This window comes from Mugil cephalus, chromosome 1, assembly GCF_022458985.1.
Source record: "Mugil cephalus isolate CIBA_MC_2020 chromosome 1, CIBA_Mcephalus_1.1, whole genome shotgun sequence".
In the NCBI taxonomy this organism is placed as follows: Eukaryota; Metazoa; Chordata; class Actinopteri; order Mugiliformes; family Mugilidae; genus Mugil; species Mugil cephalus.
This window is the reverse complement of record NC_061770.1, coordinates 6,010,665-6,026,589: the sequence shown is the minus strand read 5'-3', so window position 1 is coordinate 6,026,589 and position 15,925 is coordinate 6,010,665. Positions and strand designations below refer to the sequence as shown.

Here is a 15,925-nt window from a genome sequence, read left to right as displayed (position 1 = left end):
TCAGTCTTCCTCTGGTTTGTATGCCAGGACAATGTAGCTCCTAGTTATCGGTGTATACAATAGCCCGCAGTGTATACAGTGTCATCATAATTGCCTCATGACTCTCCTGTTACAGGTCCAGGCGGGACCCCTCCCAGACTACAATGCACAGCTGCACAATGATTCGGCCAAACAGGTGGAGCCTGCACAGACTGAAGCACAAGCCAAGGTGATTACTACACAGCTCATGCAGCAAAGTTTTACCAAACATTAAGAGTGAAACAGAGGAGTTATATCAGAGCCTCCGAACCAGACTGTTGTCACCACCGGTGTGTGACGTTGGAGCTGCTCTGACATTTGCTCTGTTTCGAACTATTGTAATTTTAAAAATAGGCCTCGCTGCTAATCTCCCTCACACTTGTTTCCTGTACGCATGCACTCAAAGGTCTTGATGAACTAAATTGTTTGGCTCTCATTGAAGCGTCTGCACTAAACAGTGTGCTGATGGTAATCTCTTTCTGTCCAAAGGGAAATGGCTACCGCACACAACATGCCTCGCCAGGGCCTCGAGGCCCCGCTGCCTCCATGGAGGCCCTGTCCCCCTTCTTCAAGAAGAAAGCACACATCCTGGAGGTCCTGCGCAAGATGGAGGAGACGGACCCCCTGAAGTTCCATCCGTCCACTACAAGCCTGTCTTTCTGTGACTACAGCCAGGTGCTCATGTCCACAGAGGCTGTGTTGGCCACTGCAGACCCGCTCCCACTGCAGTGCAAATCCCACCACACACATTGCCACTGCTCCTGCGCTGACACTGACACACACCAGCATGTTAACGGGGATGGGACAGTGAAGTGTGAAGGAGGGAACACCTGCTGTTTACACTGCAAGAGGAGCCCGGACAGTCCTCCAAAGCCATGCAACCACCTCAGTAGTCCTTCAAAAGCCAACTCCGTCACCCAGACCCACGTAGGTCCTGCAGCTGCTATGAGTGAATGTCACAGTAAGGCCAGAACAGCAGAACAGTCTGTAGCCCCATCTAAACAATGCACCAAGAATGAAGCCCACCAGCAACCGGCAGGCGCCACCGCCCACTCATCTGCCACAGAAATGGTCAATCAGAGCCTGGAGGTGATGGCAGTAGAGCAGGATAACTCTGAGAGCTCTCTAAACGCTAGTGCCTCTGAAGAGCTCACTGGTTTCTGTGCCACCTCCCATCTGACCAGTTCTGTGAAGGAGACCGCACAGATCTCCCACTGTGACACAAGTGATGGCGTCCACAATGGCTTGGCACTGTCTTCCGTTAACAACACCGTGTTAAGCGACCCCTCATCCGTCCCCGAGAAAGACGGCCAAGATCTGGAGGCTTCCTCTGTAAGAGCCAGTGCCTCCGTCAGCCCGAGCCCCTCCTGCCTCAGCGACGTCAAAGCCGCCGCCATCAACTCTCCGTCCAAACTGCTAAAGTTTCTGAAGATTCCCTCAATTGGAGAGAAGTCTCAAGCCTCGACCCCTGCTGTCCGTCTGAGCCCGCAGCTCACCCGCAACTCCAGGATCCCCTGTCGCACCAACAATTACGAGGTGTACCACTCTCCTGTTCCCACTCGAAGAGCCACCACCACAGAGAGGTGCAGGCAGCCCCCTCCCCCACCCTCCAGGTCCGAGTCCTACCCCGCCACACACTCGGCTCCAACCTCCCCTCCGCAGCCTGAAGACGCCTGCTCTCCACCCGCCAAGGAAATAAGCTACAGCAGCCTCTCTGCACCTAAAACCAGTGTTGGTTCCAAGATGGGGGCTCCCACCTCCACATCGTCCTCCTCACCCAAAGTCTCTCAGAGGATCCCTCATTATGAAAATGTCTGTGACATGTCCACCAACTCTCAAGAGGAGGAACAAGTCCAGGGTCTCGAGAAAAGAACCACTCTTCCATTGCAAATGAAGGCGAACAGTGGTGAGAGGAAGCTTGTTAAATCACTACCAGAAAGCGTCCTGAATCCCCCTCCTCAGCGGAAACAGTCGTCCTCGTCAACTTCTGAGTCTACGTCAGACGATGAAGAGGACTCGGACAGCCCAGTGTGGGTTAATCATCACAGCCTGCCCAACTCATCGGCCCTCAACAAAGTCCAGAACAGACCTAACTACGTACGAACCAGAGAGAAACCGGAGGCGGACATTAGGGAGGTTGCCGCGCAGCAGAGTACTGAGGCCACTCAGCCTTTGCCTCCGCCTCCACCCCCAACTAGGAGGAGCGACTCCTCTTCCATTCCGAAGAGACCTACAGCAGCAAGATCCCAGGCAGACTCCAGTCACCACGCTTTCAAAGACAGACTGGCTGCACTGGGCAAGCTGAGGAGCTCTGAGGATTTACAGGTTGGCCTTAGGCCCATCGACACAGTGAATGAGGGCACCTACGGAGAAGAAAGAAGCAAGACAGCAGAAAGGCCCATGGAGGTCCACAAAGAGGAGCAAAGGCATTCAAAATACACAGACTCTTTGGATAGTAAACCTAAAAGTATCAGTGCTGGACTGAAGTATCCAGGGTCGTCTCAGATGTATGAACAGGCAGTAAAATCTTCTGTGGTTAAACAAGAACTATGTGTGCCCAAGCCAGAGGGCTCCAGGAGTAAAATAGGTCTCCCGTCTCCCAATGCAGATGCTCCGCAGGTACTACGCAACAACATTAAGTGTCCTGGCTCCCTGAATCTGGCATACAACGTTAAAGCCGGTGTTAGTCCTCACAGTAGCAGCAGCCCCAACAAAATCCCTCCGAAGTCGCCGTCCAGACCTTGCCAGGGCCCATCTGTCCACAGAGGGGGGAAGCCCCCAGAGGCTCCACGTTACTCGTCCAAATCAGAAGAGAGGACCAAGATCAGCGGGAAAGGGAAAAAGAACCCGATGTATGGAGACAGCCTCCCACCACCTCCTCCAAGGCCTCCGATGACTGAGGGGGAGAAGCCACTACAGCCGGTCCCCAGCCCACAGTCTGCCATCGAGCAGAAGGTGATGAAAGGAATCGAGGAAAACATGCTGAAACTTCAGGAGCAGGACAGAGGAGGGCAGGGCACCGAGGTCAAACAGAAGGCCTCCAACGGCATCGCAAGCTGGTTTGGCCTGAAGAAGAGTAAGCTTCCCGCGCTGAGCCGCAAGACCGACGGCACCAAAGCAAAGGACGAGAAGAAGGAGTGGAAGATAAATATCCCCTCGGTGGGCAGGGACTCCGTGAAAATGGCCACCAGGTGTAAGGAAGGCGTGGAGGGTCTGAACATCTCGACTCTGATGGAGAAGGCCGAGGGGCTGAGGAGGGCCCTGGAGGAGGAGAGGGCCTACGTGGAGAGGTCAGGCCGGGGTCACTCCTGTGAGGTGGTGATGGACCAAGCTCAGGGACAGCTGGCCGTCATGTACAGGGGAGGGCGCTCTGACAACTTCATGCAACAGCTGCTGAACAGGTGAAGACCCGAGGAACTAACTGTAGCTTTGCAGACTAGTTTAACATTTGTAGAAATATATTCATTTGCCTTCACACAGAGCCATAGGCCACTCCCAGATATGCACCAGTTTATATAAATGTATAGAATATACGTTCGCCTCACCACGAGAATAATTTTCATTTGAAAGTCAAGTAGCATTGTCACATAATTTGTTTTCCTGGTTTGAGATTGCAGTTTGAACATCCCTCAAAGAAGAAAACATAAATTAGTCAGTTTTTGTCCTGGGAACATCTCATATCTGAATAGTCAACATTTCAAACATTCATCCACACCGCCTACATAGATAAATGAAAGAAACTCCAGGAAAATCTTCACATACAACATAGTTCACACTATCAGACTAAATGAATTAGGCAGCACAGGGCTTTGTTTAACAAGTTTAAAAGTTAGTTAATGTCTGAGTAAAAGGAGTCGAGGACAGTCAACGTTAACCCGTTGACGTTCAGCAGAAGATTCTGACACTATCATTATTTTGATTGTTCAAACCCTCAAGAACCATTCAAAGATGACAATAACACAACAACTATAGATCCTGTACAGTGGTTTCCAATCTTTTACTGCTCTGCTCTGTGTTGGCTGCCTGTAGGCTTGTAGTCGTTTTAGAGCCCGAACATCTTCTACTTAAACAAATAGATCAAGTCATCAATGTTGAAAAAAATGGTTTTAGATAAGATTAATTAAGCAGTAACCAGCAGCTAATTAGCTTAGCTTAGCATAAGAAATGGAATCAAGGGGAAACGGCTAGCCAGTCTCTATCCATTAAACAAAATCTAATGTGAGAACATGTCTAGTGAAGTTGGTGGATTTTATTAGTTTTGGATAAAACAAAACAAGTAGTTTCCCTGTTTCCCGTCTTTATGCTAAACTCCTCGCTTTAGCATCATCTGTTTTGCGCAAAATAAATTTGTGTTAAAGAAGTTGCATCCTACTTGAGGTCATGTCTGAAGTTTTGCGTTTTGTAAATGCAGAGTGGATGGGAAGGACATGATCAGCGTCCCACAGAGACGTCTGTCTTTTGACTGCAAGACGTCCAAGCCGGTTTTCACTCAGCAGAGCGACGTCATCAGTCACACCACCAGTCATGACGATATGGAGAAGGTACTTTGTCAGTTATTTATCTATTGTTCAACTTGTTTCCTTTAAAATAAAAAATAAAAATAGACGGGAGGACATCAAAAACTCTTCGACTGACGTGTATACATGATGTCAACCTCTTCAAGTCTAAATTTGGCAACTAATTTGCTAGACTCTGGTATTTGAAGATATCAGTACATTTACAGCTTTCTTCTGCTTCTCTGTTGTTGTTTCATGCAGGGATCAGAAAGAAGCGGCAAGATCACATCAGATGAAAACCTTGCTGATTCAGTTCACTCTCAGCACTTTGCAGGTAAGAGGAGTCTGCTGGGACATATTTTGAAAGATTCATGAGCTCTGTGCAAGATCAAACCAGACTTGTGTGTTAGTCATCTGGACATAAATAAAACGAAAAGTAATAAATCCCACCATTCACTACTTTATATTTATGCTGTGTCCAATCAGAGATTTCTGTATCTTTACTGTATCTTAATCTGCTTATATCAATCACAGTAGATGCAGCATTTTATACAAAATGGATCTACTGTGGAGAGTCAAATCTGCCAGAAATATAACAGTAGAAGAAGGTTTTTAAATTTACCGTATTTTCCGGACTATAGAGCGCATCTCAATATAAGCCGCACTGGGCTATAAGCCGCTGATATCTACTGCACTGATTAGTTTAACTGAACATAACTGAACTGATTAGTTTCCGAACGGTACCTGTAACATAAACGTAAAAAGTGCTGATCAAACAAAACAGAAAAGTTATTGATTGGTTTATTCATCCTCCTCCTGCGCACTGAAACAGCTGAAGTCATCTTCTTCAGTGTCGGAGTTGAACAGCCTCAGAAGAACTTCGTCACATACCTTTTCTGTGTCTATGTCAGTGTTGCTTTCTGTATCGTTGTCATCCCGGGGTAAAGCTAGCTAAAATGATGCTTTTTGCATGTGGCCAGTTTTTGTGAAGTATTTATCGCAAAAAAACAAAAAATAAATGATGTGAAATGAAGTGTTCTTCTCAAGGAGCCATTATTTTTACACCAACCCCTCTTAATCCGATTTAAAATCTGTCTTTTCTGATTGAGATGTATGAGTAGAATACTAGTGTCCATGTAAACATTACCACGGGAGGGGAAAATAAATCATCTCACACCTGTAATATATCCAGACCCAAAAAGATGTTTTTCTTCAGTGTCTTAGTGTTTGTTCCGTTCGTTTCCACATCAGTCACAGAGTTTCCCTCCCCTCTTGCCTCTGCAGGCTCTGGTGCTTCCACTTACACCCTGGACAGTGGCATCGGTACCTTCCCCCTGCCCGACTGCAGCAGCGGTGCCGCTGGGCGGGGTCTGTCCAAGGCGAGGGCCGGGGCCGAGCACCACTCCGCCGGTTCCCCGGGGAGGGCCGGCCGACGTGCCCGCACCCTGGACAGGGAGCCGACGTCACAGGAGGAGTGCTACGTGCCACACAAGCAGCTGATTCCCACCATCCAGTACGGATCCGTGCTGGAGGGGCGAAGCACGGCTGGCGTCATCCGCGAAGGTAACAACAAACGCACCTCAGGCACAGTAAGAGCTGGATGTAAGAACTAAATCATTGTGATTTTTAAAGCTTGCCTTCAATGTTTCCTTCTGCAGATAAAGAAGCCCACGGAGCAAACATGTTTTCTCCTCGATCCAAGACTTGGACATTCCCCAACCTGAAGACTCCAGCGGGACCTGCAGAGGTTTACCTGGCGGTGGAGGAGGAAGAGGAGGAGGCGGTGTCCTTTGGATCACCGTACAGAGGGGTAGGCATGCTGTGGACTGACTGAGTCAAAAGGAAGCTTTATCCATTTCAGACAAAGAAACATTAAGGAGCTCGAACTGGTAGTTTTGATGCTTAGATCTGCAGGAGAGATAAGTTTTAACACAGAGTTTTCTTTCACGAGAAGTTACTTTTATTCAAACAGAATTATATAAGATCACAAATCACAACTTTGCACAACAGAGCTTTACGCAAAAAATGGGACACTATCAATGCTTAAAAAAAAGATCAATCAATCAGTCAGGCTTTATTTGTGAAGCACTTTTCATACCAAACGTAGCAGAAAGTGCTTTATACAATAATCCCACCTGCACCCCCCAAACTCCCCAACACAGACTCACACCCACACAACTCAATAATCTGTGAAGCACTGCAAATAAGAACAGCATTGATTAAAACAAGAGCAAGGCCTGTGGAAACATAGGTGAGAAAACACCAGAGGCTGGATAAAAGAAGCAAGGTGAAACCAGTCTGGAAATAAAAACTCCAAATAGTAGAAATAGAATAAAACATTAGAGCACAGAGTGAAAAAAATAATCAAAATGCTAAAAGGCAAACAAGAGAGAAGGTGATAAAATTACATTAGTAACACAATAACATGCCAACTATTAAAACAGTAAAAGAGGTAAAATTTTTAAGTAGTCAGTAAATAAACAGACATTTAAGCCAAACTGAAAAGGTAGGTCTTGAGTTTGCTTTTAAAAATGTCAACGCTCTCTGCAGTAAACACTGGATGGAATCAGGAAGGAAAATCAAGTAGGGACACACAGAAAGGTTGTCTTACTTGTTTCTCTTTTAATCTGAATTGATGAGCGTTAAATGAGATCTTCAGTCTGTACTCGGTGTAACTGCAGGGCAGGAGAGAAGGAATTATCTAGGGCACTGACGGACCAGTTAAGTGAAGATACATTTTTAAATCTGCGCTCACATCTTACATAATGAAAAAACACAGAACCACATTCTGCCTCTAGCAATTATTAATCACTTGAATATTAAAAATTCACAGTTGGATGACTTTTCTGTAACCCGCTGTTTTTTTTGTTTTTTTTTTCTTTTGCACCTGAAGGCGTTGCATAAGATGACCTGAATGTTTCTCGCCCCCTCGCAGAGCATGAAGGCCGGCGGCCCCTCCTCCAGCCGGGTGGTTGACCCGGGCAGCCTGCCCGTCCCCACCCAGTCGGGGATGAGCCGCAGGGGAAAGACGCGCACCCCCAGCGTCCCTGAAATGAGCCGGGAGGCTGGGCTGGAGCTGCTCAGAGAGCGGCCGGAGGAAGCACTCTCCCCGAGCCGCCCTCAGGTTCTGGAGACCCCCGAGTCCCTGAGCGATTCTCTGTACGACAGTCTGTCGTCCTGCGGCAGCCAAGGATGATGCAGCCAGGGACTGGGGGGGGAGAGGGACACAAGTACTCATCACGTCTCCTGGTCGCTGGCTGTTCTGTGATGCCGCTGACCCGCCACCACCACCACCTTTGAGGAAAAGAAACTGTGGACGCTGCAAAGAATAATCTGGTGACGTCTCATCAGCTGCTGCAACTGGAAAGATGGATTGATCTCCTCAGGATTTCCAATAAACATGAAGCCAAAAGCCCAAATAATATATTCACTTTTTCACAATCAGACTGAACTGTGGACACTTGTCTTTAATTCATGTATACAGGACTACAAAACGCATGGCCAAGCTAACGATCAGCACAAGAAGCTGTCACTTCCTGGTGGCTGTTCAGAGACCTGTCCTTTGTTTCCGTCATCCTGCTCGAAGGATGTTTGTTCATCAAGGAAGCGGCGATCAGCTCGATAGACGACGTACTGTATTGATAAACCCATTCTGTTCTCGACATCATTTCATCACATAATGTATTTAAAAAAAAAATGACAACAAAAAACAACAAAAAATGTTGAGCGCCTACAAAAAAATAATAAAAAATTGAATGTTCATGTCTGTGATTCTTAATCGCTAAACTCATGCATCACAATTTTAAATGTACAAACGATTTTATTGATCATGTTGATATTGATATTGATTTTTGCGGCCGAGGAAGGTTATGTCTTGTTTTTAAATCATAATACATTTAAAGGTAATATATACCAGCAATAATGACATAGATAAGAGAAATGGCTACGCTATTCAATGAATATGTATTTCTATTATTTATTTATTTTAAATGTACATCTTTAACAGTCATCTTTTTTTTGTAATGTTTCTGTGAATACTGCCGCCCTCCTCGCTTAGTAGATTAAGTTCATATCTTGTGTTTCAACATCTCTATTGCCGTTTGTTCCCTAGCAAATAGAGGTCCTATGTACCGACTGCCGTTTTTCAACTTTCTAATTAAAATGTTTTGATTTAGTTGTTTGTGTGTAAATGTGTTCTTAAGTAATTCTCGTAGAGTCAATTACAGGCATGCGTGGAAATTATGTTTACAAAATCTCAAGTAATGTTGTTTTACATATACATAAAACTGGCTTTACCCTTACAGCGACAGCACAGAGCCCTTTAATGCATCATATGCGTCATAGGCATAACATTACGACCACCTTCCTAATATTGCTGTCCTGCTGGGGATGGCTGCTGTCATCAAGGAGTGTCATTGCTATGGGGAGGGGGTGTCTGGTCTGGTCTGGTCTAGGTGTTTGATACATGTCTAAGTAACAGCATCATGAATGTCAGTAGAACCCCAGCAGAAGAGATCAATGTTACTTACTTCTCCTGTCAGTGGTCTTAATGTTGTGGCTGATTGGTGTACTGTGTCTTTATTACTAACAGAAATATATTTTGAATAACTGGCAAGGATTTAAATCTCAAAGAAAACTATTTCAAATCATATAAATTGATGCATGCCAAAAGAAAACTCTCTACTCTACTCTCTACTCTTAAGTAGAGGCTGGAAATACTACAATTTACTGAGAGAAAAAGTAGCTCAACCAAGAATGAAGCTGCAGGTTTTTCTTAGTGTGCAGGGACTAAAAGATGCGATTACCCATTTAATACGTTCAACACATTTATTTGAGCAAATGTATCAAATTATTAGTTTCAGTTTTACATCAATAAAATAAATTCTTCACAGTATACACTTCCAAAAAAAGAAAACTGCACTGAGAGCCAAATTTTTAGGTTAACATGACATTATTTGGCAAACTACCTTCTAGACAACAGATATTTAGAGAGATTTACAAAGGGAGCGGTTGGAATAATTTGCCTGTCTTTGCCATCCGCAGAAAAATAAATGGACAGATGGCACCAGCTCTTCCTCCTCCACCAGTCCAAAATCCCAAATCCAGGCCAACGAGTGGCTGCAAGTCCGCTCGAGTGTTGTGGCGATCATCACGAGTCCAACAGGCTTTTGGGGTTTGGTTTTTGTTACCAGGCTTCACAATTCAGATTATTCAAAACAAAACTTGTGGAAAACAGAACAATTAAGAGGGAACTTTCTGAAAGGAGGATCTGTTGTCAAAATCATGGGACACAATATCTTGTGACACTCTGCTAAAGAGGAAAACTATAAATAAGCAAATCAACAGGTGAAATCACACAAAAGAAAACAAGCAGTCTCAGAAGCTCACGTGATCCACTAAAAGGAGTCTATCCTGTCATCAATTTATGGCACTAAATAACAGTAATATGAAAATCGTCTTATCTGCTGCTCAGCGGCTGGGAGCCTTCATAGGACAACGCTCCCCTCTACAGGCCAACGGTGATCACTGCAGCGTTATTTTCCAGTCTCAGCCTTGGTGGGACTAGCATTACTGTGCCATAAACTTACATTCAACCCTTATTGTAAGTTTTCAAATAAATCAAAGAGTTTCAATAATATAAGACCACATAGGAGTTAATTTGAGAAAATGAAGACAGAAAGTGAAAAGCACCAAGTGCATTGCAAATTGTGCCTTTTTTGAATGATTGTTATATTTCCTGCTACTCAAACATTGTTTACTTCTTTTCCTTCTTCTTCTCCTGAAAAAAAGAGACACAAATAATCAGTTTCACAACACAACAGCAGTCATAACAAGCACATGACAAACTCACACTTTAGTCTAGATATACCGAGCCAAACAGATGTGTAGAAAAAGTAGGTGCTGATTGTTTTTTAGATTTCTGTCTCTCACATCCTCTAATGAAAGTATTCTCTACGTAAAATAATGAAATCTCTCTATATATCCAGCCTTACCACCTTTAGCTTCAGGAAGGTGTCTGTCCGTAAACAATGTCTACTTCTAAGTTGTGTTACATGGACACTATAAAAAAAATTCTAATAAATTGCGGTGGTTCCATGAAGCATTTCTATTCTGATTATTAGTGGAATACTAAAACAAATGAGAGAAATATAAAAATGATATGTCCATACCTTATCGTTCATGGCAAGGATGACCATCAGTTTCCTGAAGATGGTGATGAAATCGAGGAACAAGTCCACACAGTGCCTTAAAAAGAAATAAACCACATATAATTCATCACCGCCACAATAAAAGGCTGCAAAGCCGACAAATTCGTCATGTAAGGGCTGACATGATGTAACACTTCTCAAAGGACACATATTATTTGCATCATAATTTTTTAGTGAGAAGTGATGACATGTAGAATTGTACTCATTGATAAGGGATGATGCGTTTGCATGGCATTTGGTTATGAAAAGGATGAGATAAAGCGTGCAGGTGGGGTTGTCTAGTAGTGAACACAGGTCCTCACCAGACGTAGTCCTTATCTCCGTTTTCTGCTTTCTCAATGATGAGCTGAGTGTCAAACAAGACGAAGCCGCACATGATGACCAGTCCGAGATACATGTGCGCCTGTCAGAAAAGAAAGACTCAGTGATGTACACAACAAATCGCCACAAACAGCTGATCAGACTTTTCCAAAGTCACTTGGTTCAACTACCTTAAACAGCAACATGGATCCAAAGAACATGTTCATCACAGACATGAGGAAGAGGAGGGAAAGGCCAGACATCAGAGTGCCTTAGGAGAAAAAGAAAGGTTACTTATGATATACTTTTACTTTGTGTGTTCATGTAAAATGGCCTTTATCTGCAGGACAAAAATATGTACGTCATCTACAGCACCATTAATAAACTGCCTTTACCTCCAAGGAACAGGTAGCTCCTGCGTTTGGCATAAAGGGCGCTGAGAGTGAAGCAAATGAAAATCATGGAGGTTCCCATGAAAGCTGTCACGATGATGCTGAAGAGAAACAAAGCAGAACAATCTTTAATCATTTAGTAAATAAATGTAAAGCTGCATAAACCTACAGTTTATAGTCAACGGTTAACTTTCCTTCAGCGAGCTGCTAAACTGAATAATCTTTCACATACCTCGGATTGACAGAGATCACAAAGTCCAGAGTGGGGCCAAGTCCAACGCCTGGTGAGAGAGGAAAGTAAACACTGCTTTAAATTCTTATAAACCAAACCTCCATTCAAATTTAAGGTTTGCTAGTGCATGGACAGAGATAGCCTTCACTTCGATAATGTCAATTCACCCACTTTTCTTTTAGTTCATGGAGAAGCTTCATAGAGTTTTTAGGATCAAACCTATACATTACAGATAGTGCTGTTCCATTTTGGTACTTACGTTACTGATTAGAGATCACTTTCTGTATGTATATTACTGCCTTGTCTCCAAAGCAAGTGAACACACACAATTACCATACGTGCAAATGCGGCTGTAGTGCAAATAAGTGTGTGTGCTCACAGGGAATAAATATGACTGCAGAAATGCGAACCCAGGAATCACATTTTCTGGTTTTTGAGTTTTCAGTGCTGTATCAGGGTTTGTTGGAGACCACAGTGGTGATCTGCCTGCAGTGGAACCAAAGTTAAGCTATATCTCAATAAAATGCATATTTTGCTCTTATTGTTTGTTGACACCCAACTGAGATTAGATTATTTGGTACCCTCCCACTTCACTTCCCTTCCTTCCTTAATCATTCATTATTACACAGGATGAGATGTTACAATCCCTTGTGCCAAGATCTCAGACAAAACACATTCAGAAGCCCAGTCCAACTGAAAACCGACCAGCAGGCTAGCAGTCAGCTACCAGCTAGCAACAAGAAGACAAGAGCTAACTAGTCTAACCAATGCCTGTAGGCAGAAAGCAGCACATCATTGGGGTTTTCAAGTGGGCAATCTTTAATTTCACCTGTCATTGCTGCAGCTTGCCGAATTTCATAACACTGTGGTTTCTGCTAGTTTTTGTGCACTCACTTTAACCGCAAAACTAATGAAACTAATGAAAACTTATTTCTTTATGAAACCTGTTCACATTATTGCCAGGTTACCTGTGAGGAAAGCAAATCCAGCGAGGATTGCCAGTCTCTTCTTCTCTGTGGCCGGGTTGTGGGGTGTCATGGCGAGCCAGAACATCAGCCCCAGAGAGCCGAGCACAGACAGCACTCCGCCCTGAGAACAAGGCCACAAGGTACAGATAAAGATAAGGCAACAATACCGCAATGAAGATACAGCTCACTCACTTATTGTGTCATATAATCTGAAACATGGGGGAAAAAAATGGTTCTCATTCAAAGACAATACCGTATTTAGGAAGTTTTTAATGGGTGACAGAACGACTCTAAGGCAAAAGAACATTTCCATCTTAAAATCTTACAGTAATTCACATTCATCTCAGACATGTACTTTATTCTGTGGTACTAGTATTATCATATGTACCTCTAGAGAACTGATAAACATGAGGATACTATATCCTTGGGTTCTTATGTTGTTTTCTGTTGTGTTGTGGAAGATAAATGAGGTATTTGATCTCCAATCTTTAATCCACGACAAATGTAGTTTCTTTTTAAAACCTACATAAAATACTGGCTGGTAGCAAAGACGAAGAATGTGGCAGCAGAACTCACGCTCAGTTGTATTGTTTTCTAAAGCCTGTTGTTATCACATGAAACATGTATAGAGGTGACTAAGCAACAAAGAATTTGAACTTCCAAAAAGATACTTGGCTGTTTTAGACAACCTGTCTGAGTCAGTTGTCTGCATGAAAAGGAGGTGATAGGACAAACTACTGGGACACTGAGACTGTGGTGTTCACACCTATGAATGTCATAACACTTTCTGAAAACACACACTGGAGTGACTTTACACCTGATTTCTTTAGTGCAGTGTCAACAAGTAAATTCAACTTAATCAGATATCTAGATCTTGATGACTTAGCACCTCAGATAATTTCTCAGTGGCAGCTGATACAATTACTCAATGTCTCAACATTTATTATTATTTATATACATTAGATCATGACATGGAGTGACATAAACAACCGAACTGCACAGGAGGCCATATGAATTACCTGAAAAAGGCGTGTGACAACATGGACGTAGGAGCCAGCCGCGGCCACAAACATACAAACTGCCAAGCTGGAGTACACATTCTTCAAGTGCACCTGGGTGGAATGAGATCTGCAAAAAAAGATTAGCAAGAAGAAGACACGGGACATGAACACCTGAGTTACAGAAGGGGACAACTGTCATACGTCACCCGGTAATGTACTGCATGCTTACGTACATTTGAGAGAACTTCAAGAGAGCATCAATGTTGATGTTGCGGTCAAACACGTTCATGGTGAAATCAGGAACTGAGATCTGGGCAATGTCTCCTCTGAACAGAAATACAAATAAATTACACCTATAACGTACTCATGGTGTTTTATGGTGAAATCAGGAACCGAGATGTGGCCAATCGCTCCTCTGTACAGAAATGCATTTAAATTAAATCTCGATAGTCAGTCAAATGTTTACAGCTGCTAGTCTACATCAGTTAAGTACAGGGGAAGTCATTTGTTATTGGTAAATAGTGGGAAACCATGACCAGTTTACTTGTGTATTTATATTTTACTCTACGTTTTGGCTTTAGAGGAAAACACCTATATGTGAGCTTTTTATATTAAGACTTTACACACAAAAACACACGCGATATATTGTTATTAAATTAACCAACGCCATATAGTCAGTGTTAGTGTTTCAATGAGGTAAAAATAAAACACTGAAATGTGATTTTCAAAAAAAATAAACATATATAGTTTTATATACTAATATCGAACAATCTTTAACAATTGGGCTTTAACGTTGAGTAAGTTACTGTGGCGTGGTTACTTTTACTTTCGATGAGGAAATTATTATGCTTTTAAATATTAATCCAACACAAACGTCGCAAACCAGAAGTGTTCAGATTAACTGGGTGAGGGTTTGCAACATGAAGTTAACGTTACACAACAGGTTAAATGTCGTTAAATGTCCACAACCATAACTAGCGCTCAATCACGCACAGCAAGCGAAATAGCTTTCTGGTAGTATGCTATCCGTGTTCGCTAACATTAGCCAAAAACAAAAGAAACACGACTGAATTAGAAATAAGTATATTACCAGGCCAAGCAACGCCGTGCTTGACGCATGAGACTATCTTCTTAATAGCTAACGTAGCTAACCCGTAGGCGTTAAAATAACAAGCAGCCTAGCTGGCTAGCTAGCAACAGCTCGTAAGTCCACAAAACTCGACGTTCAATTTTCAGCATTTATCGAAAATAAATGTTAGCAAGCGTGATTACGACATACCTACACACGCACAATAAGCCTAGTATGTCTAAGCTTCTCTCCTACCTCTCTGATTCAAGCTGTTTCACTCCCTTCCTGCGTCCGTCCTGCTTTACTGCTTGATTTTTTTAAACAAAACAGTACGTGTCAGTCAGCCCACGGCACCCTGCTGATGTCACCATGGAAACGCCCAGAAGATTGTAGTCGCGATACGCGGAGTGAAAGCGAAAATATGGCGGGTTTCAACGGTGCTAATGGAACTAAATTAACATGTCGTGTTAGGATTTATATGTAGTAAACCAATTTGTTATTCCTTTAAAGGAGCCTCTGCCAGAGAAAGAGGTTTTCTGTTAAAGATGCACTTCCTGGTGTGTCACAGAGTAATGTCTCCGGTACACCTAAAATGGCCGGTAGTGACAGAGACGTTCACCATTATATTCTGTAAACAACAAAGCAGCGGCTTTAGCGTTAAAACCTAGAGCCAAAGTTCATGTTTGACCACGAAATAAACATTACGAAGCAAACATCAAACAGAAACGTATGTTAGGCTGATGCAAATTTATGCGAAGGAGTGTAAATGAGTGTCTTGTGGTTGATTTCTGTCATGACGCAACGGCATGCAACATGTACAATTATGTTGTAACTTGTCCTAATATTTTTAAATTAATGACGTATAACAATACAATGGATTTTTTTTAATGTATATTATATATTGCGAAATGTATCATATATCATGCTTTGTCCCTTTTAATGATAAAATAATTAATTCTTCTTAGTATGAGTAAAAAAATATATTCTTAGTGTCATTGTTATTCATACTAATGTTTTATTAGCTTTTCTATGCATGTAATCAATAGCCTTAGCTTGGACTTTTGTAACACGTACCTTTCATCTTCTGACATAAGAGTAAACAGCATTGTAAGATACGAGTACTGAAGTAACTACTTTCAAAAACAAAGGTTTCCTGATACATAGTATTTCAGTGAATATATTTATAGATACTTTACTTATTTTATTAAGTTTGCAAGTAGTGCAGTGTAATGATTTAAAG

The 15,925-nt window shown here is 42.9% G+C and overlaps 2 protein-coding genes across 6 annotated transcripts in view; one reads left to right on the top strand and one right to left on the bottom strand.

Annotated features, from left to right (window-relative positions):
- The window catches only part of nckap5l (NCK-associated protein 5-like), a 35,936-nt gene extending 27,248 nt beyond the window's left edge, over positions 1 to 8,688 (top strand). For 2 of the 3 annotated variants that reach the window (XM_047582880.1, XM_047582888.1), the window contains exons 7-13: positions 116 to 208; positions 508 to 3,419; positions 4,430 to 4,559; positions 4,776 to 4,848; positions 5,799 to 6,077; positions 6,173 to 6,324; positions 7,450 to 8,688. In XM_047582880.1, coding sequence (XP_047438836.1) covers positions 116 to 208; positions 508 to 3,419; positions 4,430 to 4,559; positions 4,776 to 4,848; positions 5,799 to 6,077; positions 6,173 to 6,324; positions 7,450 to 7,710 — 3,900 coding nt within the window. In that variant the 3' untranslated portion in view covers positions 7,711 to 8,688. Of the gene's footprint in view, positions 1 to 115; positions 209 to 507; positions 3,420 to 4,429; positions 4,560 to 4,775; positions 4,849 to 5,798; positions 6,078 to 6,172; positions 6,325 to 7,407 lie in introns of all 3 variants that reach the window. The other variant, XM_047582896.1, reaches the window with a different exon arrangement.
- A 639-nt stretch (positions 8,689 to 9,327) lies between these two features.
- Positions 9,328 to 15,123, bottom strand: tegt (testis enhanced gene transcript (BAX inhibitor 1)). 3 transcript variants are annotated; one of them, XM_047582945.1, is made up of 10 exons: positions 14,941 to 15,112; positions 13,850 to 13,942; positions 13,635 to 13,743; positions 12,616 to 12,736; positions 11,648 to 11,696; positions 11,419 to 11,516; positions 11,215 to 11,294; positions 11,026 to 11,126; positions 10,685 to 10,760; positions 9,328 to 10,293 (listed from the first exon to the last, which is right to left on the bottom strand). In XM_047582945.1, the coding sequence occupies exons 2-10, from the start codon at positions 13,903 to 13,905 to the stop codon at positions 10,270 to 10,272; spliced, it is 714 nt and encodes a 237-aa protein (XP_047438901.1). In that variant the 5' UTR covers positions 13,906 to 13,942; positions 14,941 to 15,112; the 3' UTR covers positions 9,328 to 10,269. The 3 variants fall into 3 exon arrangements, with proteins under 3 accessions (XP_047438901.1, XP_047438909.1, XP_047438918.1); XM_047582953.1 differs by having other exon boundaries at positions 14,896 to 15,031; XM_047582962.1 differs by lacking the exon at positions 13,850 to 13,942 and having other exon boundaries at positions 14,941 to 15,123.
- Positions 15,124 to 15,925: the final 802 nt, after the last annotated feature.

Excerpts from the sequence above, each read along its gene's own strand:
- tegt (XM_047582945.1), bottom strand. The coding sequence starts at position 13,905 with ATGAACGTGTTTGACCGCAACATCAACATTGATGCTCTCTTGAAGTTC. Across the intron at positions 13,744-13,849 it reads CTCTTGAAGTTCTCTCAAAT|ATCTCATTCCACCCAGGTGC; the intron begins GTACGTAAGCAT and ends CTTTTTTTGCAG. Across the intron at positions 11,295-11,418 it reads GAGCTACCTGTTCCTTGGAG|GCACTCTGATGTCTGGCCTT; the intron begins GTAAAGGCAGTT and ends TTTTCTCCTAAG.